A 5,843-nucleotide genomic window follows, 5' to 3' on the forward strand; every position below is an offset into this window, starting at 1 on the left:
ATATTGGACAAACCACACAAACATCATATTTTAGGGGGACTGTCATGTTGAGGGAGTAGATGTTGACGCATCATTGAGTCTGCCATATTTTGATTTGGTGCTTTTCACCTCTGACCCTAAATTATATTTATTTACTACTGCATGGGATAGCGATACGGTATACAACTTGCTAGCATGCAAACTAATATAATAGATATATATTTAAAATACTGAGTTCCATACTAAATACGATTTAAACTAAATCAAATATATAGTTCCACTGTCTTGGTATCTATTGGTGGAGTGCTTGCTACATAGTTTCTGCTTATCCTCACTAAATTCTGGGAAATTCTGGATTCGGGGCTGGGCAATCACATCTACTACTTAGCCTTCTACAAACATCAAACAGTGCCTTTGTTTTAAGAGGGTGTTACAGTCTGCATTGACGTGGGGTCAAATACAAGCATTATCAGCAGCTACACGTTCAAATCTAGTAGCAGCAAGCTTTACATAATATATAGCGACTAAACATAGTACATGAGGGTGTTTAGAGTAATGGGCTTCTCGCATATACACCTTCAACCAAACTTGTTATTTGCTCAACTTCCAACACACTGCAAGGCTGGTTCAGTCAACCTAGTGTGTTCGGACTGGTTCAGCTGACGTGCGTTAGGATATTGCTCCATTATCGCCGTTCTAATGGCATAAACTTTCAATGGGACTATACGATTTTCCAATGATAAAGGTTGCTAAATCTTCATACTATTTGCTCAGGTGGTCTGGGAGATTTTTTTCAATCTCTTAGCTTGCAATGCGTCTATCTTGTTAAAGCACTTATGCACAATCTAATCGGACACATTCGCACCTTTTGACTGTAATCTAGCCATTAGGTTTAGGCATTCGGTGTTAAGCATTTGGTGTGTAGCAGGCATACATAGTCTTAAAGGCATTAGAGCCAAGCTTAAGCAAACTACCAGTAAATATATATATATATATATATATATATATATATATATATATATATATATATAATATAAAAAAAAATCTGCTTCTTCAATTCACAGTTTCATCCTTGTTGCTGACTCTGGACCCCAGCGCACCAAGCCTCTCCAAGTCCCCGCAACCGTCTACTGAACAGCATAGTAAAGACATTCCCAACAACCAAAGCTATTCCTACACACCTGCGCTACATGTTTCACCACTCAGAAGGAAAGCTCTTGATCCACATTCCATACTTTTCTAGAGGCAGTTCTCACAGCTTGTATAATATAAATAAATAAAATTGTTTGTCTTACATTTAAGCACTCAAAAACGACAGATTTAACAGGTCACACTTTATTATCTAGCATTAATTCTGTGTTTTGCTCTTCTTTCATGTAACAATCCCTGCAATTCGGAGATGCAGCTGCTCAGATCCACTGTTTCCTTACAGCTGATGGAAACTGATGACCAGGGCCTGGTTCGTTAAAACACCCATGTCATTCACGTGGCTTAAACCTAGAAGTCTACACTGACCACTCATCCAGAATTGGCGCAGCAATGTCAGCATTCAAAGAGTACCATCCACTACCCTTAAAGAAATGGGCCACTGGAATTCGGCAGCCCACAAATGCTACATCAGACATAATTCCAAAGACTTGAAAGGACAAGAAACATCTCTGATTTAAATTATCAGGTGGCGCTGGGCATTCTGGTATATTAATTATTATTCAGATACTATTATTCGATTTGATCATTTGCAGACATTAGCAACGACGTGTATGCAGCATTTTACAGTATCCGAATCCTTAGCTAGTGGAGGGGAGGATCTCGGCTGCGAGATTTAAGTTTGATGCAGGGGACCAGGGACAAATGTTTTCGGAGCGGTCACCAAAAAAAAAAAAAAAGGCATACCATACACTGCATTAGATAAAACCAATCACATTTTATAGGCATGTTATTTATGCATATGTGCTCTGGCTTAGTATCATTCTAGCTTAGGCCACTAGGTCAGATGCACATTTATAGGTAAGCTCAATAGTGTTAAGCCACTCGGCAAAGCAGGCCCAGGCTCACATAGATAGTCATACACGCGCCTATAGCTCTACGGAGCAGCAGCAGTACACATATTTTGGCGTTCAGGGGTGCGTTTCCCAAAGCGAACTATGGTCGTAAGTTCCGTCGTTACCAATAGAGTTCAATGGGACTTACGACCATAGTTCACCAACGATGCTTTCGGGAAACGCACCCCAGATCTGCTGTGTGGGGGGTATCAGGCCGAAGCTACTCGGCCGCTTTCTTAACTTGGGTAGCACGGACCATGCGGTCCACTGCTTTGAGGGGGTTCTACCATTCTTGCAGCAGCCTCTTCCTTGTTGTTTTATTTGACTAAGCTGAACAATTTGTATTTGCTCAGCAGCAACAGCAGCAGTAGCAGCAGCGTAGCAGATCTCGTACGCCAAAATCAAGCCATGTATACTTCATACCCCATGCCAATAAATGCTGGTTGGATTTAATCCACTCCGAGAGTTGTCATGATTGAAATAATTTTATTTTTTTTTAAGTGGCAGAAACAGGCTTCTATACTAAAGGGCTTCTTGTTTTGACCAACAAAAGATAGAGTTAAAGAAAACCACAAGCTGAAGAGCATTTCATGTTGATCTTTTTTTACACTGACCACAGTATCAAACAACCCTGTGAACACAAAGACCTGAGACACTTACAAGCAAGTCTCTTTATCTTAGTTAAAAAAAGAAGTATTTTTTCTTTTCTTTGGTTGATTTCAAAATAAATTAAAAAATGCACACTATCATACGACTCTCACTATTACTGCCATACAAAAATATGCTAATATTTAGAAATGGACCAGGATGCTAGTGATGAAAAAAATCATAAAACAGTGAAATTCAATGTAAATCTTTAAGATGTTACTTGTTTAAAATTGTATTGACATGAATGTACTAACAGCAAAGAAATGTTTATTTTTCAATTAATAAAATATATGATTATACAGTAAAACTCTTACATCATAAAAATGTCCTCAGTTCCAACAGAGCAAGAATGAACTAAAAACAACATTAGCAAAAGTCTCTTGCATGTACAGATCTAAAGAGAATCAATATTCAGAGAGATCAGAAAGAGAAAGCTGTTATTTAAACAGCTGCTATTAAAGAGACTTTAACAACTATACGTGTCTCTGCAAGTATCACTCAGTGGTATCACTTCCTGTTTTAAATCACACCCTCAGACAAACTGAGATGACAAACTCTTTACACACGCCAGTAAAACATGTGACTGAAAGACCCTGATCAATAAAACATCTGTTTAACACTAAATTATGGATAATTTATCAATAAACCGTGAGCATAAACGTAAATATAAAATATATACATCAGTCTTTTTTTCATTTTTTTTTTCAAATACTGGTGTAATGTAATGTGTGCTGATCCGTTATAAGCGAGTTAGTCGAGTCTCATGTGGTGACTGACCATGGCGTATTCACAGTCAATCTGGTCCTTACTGGAGGAGACTGTAGCGTCACTGAGAGACTCTTCATGCTTCTGGAAACTGACAGACGCGTAAAGGAGCTCACCAGAAGGGATTGTGGGTAATTGTGCAGTAGAACAAACTGAACTCTTTGTGTGAGCGTCACCTTGTCTCTTGTGTCTTAATTTACACACAGTCAGAATGAATCCACCAATCAGCAGCAGAATCACACACACACAAATAATGATGATCATGGAGAAATCTGAAGATAAAACACAAAAATGCAGAATAATAATTAAAAAGAATATACTGTATTTACTACAATGAAATAATCTGAATTCACTCACTGGTGTGGTTGGGTTGAATTTTGGTGGTCAAGGTGGTGGAAGTCAAATGTGTGTCTCTGGTTTCTGCTCCACACCAGTGAACTCCAGCATCTCTCACGCTCACATTACTGATGCTCACTGTAAAAACTCTCTCTTCATTTCTCTCAGATGAACCATTCGTTTCTGTAGATAAGCAGATGAGATTATCATCCTTTTTGCAGAAGTGAACTTTATGTTCCTCTGGGATCTGACAGGTGATGTTGACTTCTTCACCAAGATAAGCAGATTCAGTCACACTCTTGGGATATTTTGCATCTATAAAATAAAACAATAATAAATAATAATAATAAAATCAGATCAGATGCTTCATACATGCAAGATAAAATATTTTGTGTACCATCTGTGACGTTCAGCTGAAGTTCAGTGAAGCTCTCCGTATAGTGCGACACATTCACTCCACACCTGTATGTTCCTGCATCTGCAGCTTTCAGATCTCTAAAAAACACGATCAAGACTCCTGCTCTGGTGTCGTCATATAGAGAAACATCTCCATTCTCCATCCATTTATCCTGAACTCCTGGATTCTTCCTCTCTGAACATCCATCTGGTTCTTTACAGATGTATTTTGGCTTGGTTTTGTATTGAGGATGTTCACACTTGATCATCATACGACCTCCTGAGTAGCTGCTCAATCTAGACACGCCCACTTTATCTGTCAATCACAAATATTACATTTGAGCAATTCTGCCAAAAATGTTTAGAAACCGAGAGTTTGTTCCACTTACGTATAATATGTAGATGAACAGTATTAATAATGGTGTTACTGTACAATTGTCTGCTGACTGAAACTCCACATAAATAAACTCCTCCATCATCTGGTGTCACAGCAGAAATTCTCACACTGAAGATATTGTTCTGTTTCTCATCAGAAATACTGAATTTTTCTGTGCTGTTAATCTTCTCAATGGAGTCTTTTCCTTCTTTGAATAACATCTTGTCTTCTTTAGTAATGTTGTGTGAATATTCACAGCTGAAGGATGCATTTTCTCCCATATTCATCATCACTCTCTTTGACACTTCACAACATGAATCTGTCATTCACAAAATAAAGACATTTAAAGGAGGGTTTGAAATTACCAGTTGTTTTACTGTGCAATGACTTTATATAAAATGACTGACCTTCTTTCACAGTTAAAGTCATATCGATGGACCTTCCACCTTCAACCTCCATCCGGTAACTTCCAGCATCTTGTGTGATCAAATCTCTAATGTAGATTATGAGGTCTCCATAATCATTGTGAAATAAAGTGAATTTTCCTTCATTAATCCACTGATCATGTTTCATTTTAGTTATTATTGTTGTATTCTGCAGCTTTTGCATGTTTTTAGCATCACCATCTTTACGCCACTTCTTCCATGACCTAACAAGAAGATTTCTTCCAGAATATCCAGTGACGTCAATGTGTTTCTCTGCACCTGTCAATCAGATCGATACTGTGATCAGAAACCTCATGAACAGAAAACAGCATCATTACTGCAGTGATGAAAGAGAAAAGCTCTGACCTGAGATCAGGTAGAAAGGGAAGAAGATGAGAAGGATCTTCATTGTGAGTTGAGTTCAGTCTTCTTTATTGTGAATCTCTCCGTCTCTACATCTGTCTGCTTCAGTTACTTCCTCTTTTTTAGTAATGAGCAGCTTTAGTGAGCACCCCTCCCACCATCAGCACTGACTGACATTAAACACACTGAAAGAGCGCCACCTCGAGGAGTATACAGTGTCTGATACTGAGAGATCATACAGGTTTCATCTCTATATAAGGACTAATGACACTGAAGATGATCGATCAGCATTATTTAAATCTTCCACTAGAGGGCGACAGTATAATTTACATGTAAGGTGTCTATAGGGGGCCTCAGTAAACTTACAAGGCAGCTTCACAATTAATTTAATTTAAAATTAAAATTATGTTTTTTAATTTAAAACATAATGAAAATACTTAAAACACAAGATATATCCCATTCAACAGACATAATTCATACATATGGAAATGTTACTCTCAAATAGAGAAACAT

General features: G+C 37.9%; 2 protein-coding genes across 2 annotated transcripts; both read right to left on the bottom strand.

Annotated features, from left to right (window-relative positions):
• Nucleotides 1-1,030: 1,030 nt before the first annotated feature.
• LOC125244509 lies at nt 1,031-4,435 on the bottom strand. The gene is made up of 3 exons (XM_048154579.1): nt 4,168-4,435; nt 3,792-4,085; nt 1,031-3,706 (listed from the first exon to the last, which is right to left on the bottom strand). The coding sequence occupies exons 1-3, from the start codon at nt 4,433-4,435 to the stop codon at nt 3,420-3,422; spliced, it is 849 nt and encodes a 282-aa protein (XP_048010536.1). The 3' UTR covers nt 1,031-3,419.
• LOC125245913 lies at nt 4,082-5,580 on the bottom strand. The gene is made up of 3 exons (XM_048156741.1): nt 5,334-5,580; nt 4,950-5,246; nt 4,082-4,861 (listed from the first exon to the last, which is right to left on the bottom strand). Exons 1-3 carry the CDS (start codon nt 5,374-5,376, stop codon nt 4,479-4,481), a joined length of 723 nt encoding a protein of 240 aa, XP_048012698.1. The 5' UTR covers nt 5,377-5,580; the 3' UTR covers nt 4,082-4,478.
• Between the last annotated feature and the right edge of the window lie 263 nt (nt 5,581-5,843).

Source organism: Megalobrama amblycephala, linkage group LG14 (genome assembly GCF_018812025.1).
Source record: "Megalobrama amblycephala isolate DHTTF-2021 linkage group LG14, ASM1881202v1, whole genome shotgun sequence".
NCBI classification, from domain to species: Eukaryota; Metazoa; Chordata; class Actinopteri; order Cypriniformes; family Xenocyprididae; genus Megalobrama; species Megalobrama amblycephala.

Excerpts from the sequence above, each read along its gene's own strand:
- LOC125244509 (XM_048154579.1), bottom strand. The coding sequence starts at position 4,435 with ATGATCAAGTGTGAACATCCTCAATACAAAACCAAGCCAAAATACATC. Across the intron at positions 4,086-4,167 it reads TCAGCTGAACGTCACAGATG|ATGCAAAATATCCCAAGAGT; the intron begins GTACACAAAATA and ends TTTATTTTATAG. Across the intron at positions 3,707-3,791 it reads AATTCAACCCAACCACACCA|ATTTCTCCATGATCATCATT; the intron begins GTGAGTGAATTC and ends TTTTATCTTCAG.
- LOC125245913 (XM_048156741.1), bottom strand. The coding sequence starts at position 5,376 with ATGAAGATCCTTCTCATCTTCTTCCCTTTCTACCTGATCTCAG. Across the intron at positions 5,247-5,333 it reads CCCTTTCTACCTGATCTCAG|GTGCAGAGAAACACATTGAC; the intron begins GTCAGAGCTTTT and ends TCTGATTGACAG. Across the intron at positions 4,862-4,949 it reads GACTTTAACTGTGAAAGAAG|ATTCATGTTGTGAAGTGTCA; the intron begins GTCAGTCATTTT and ends TGTGAATGACAG.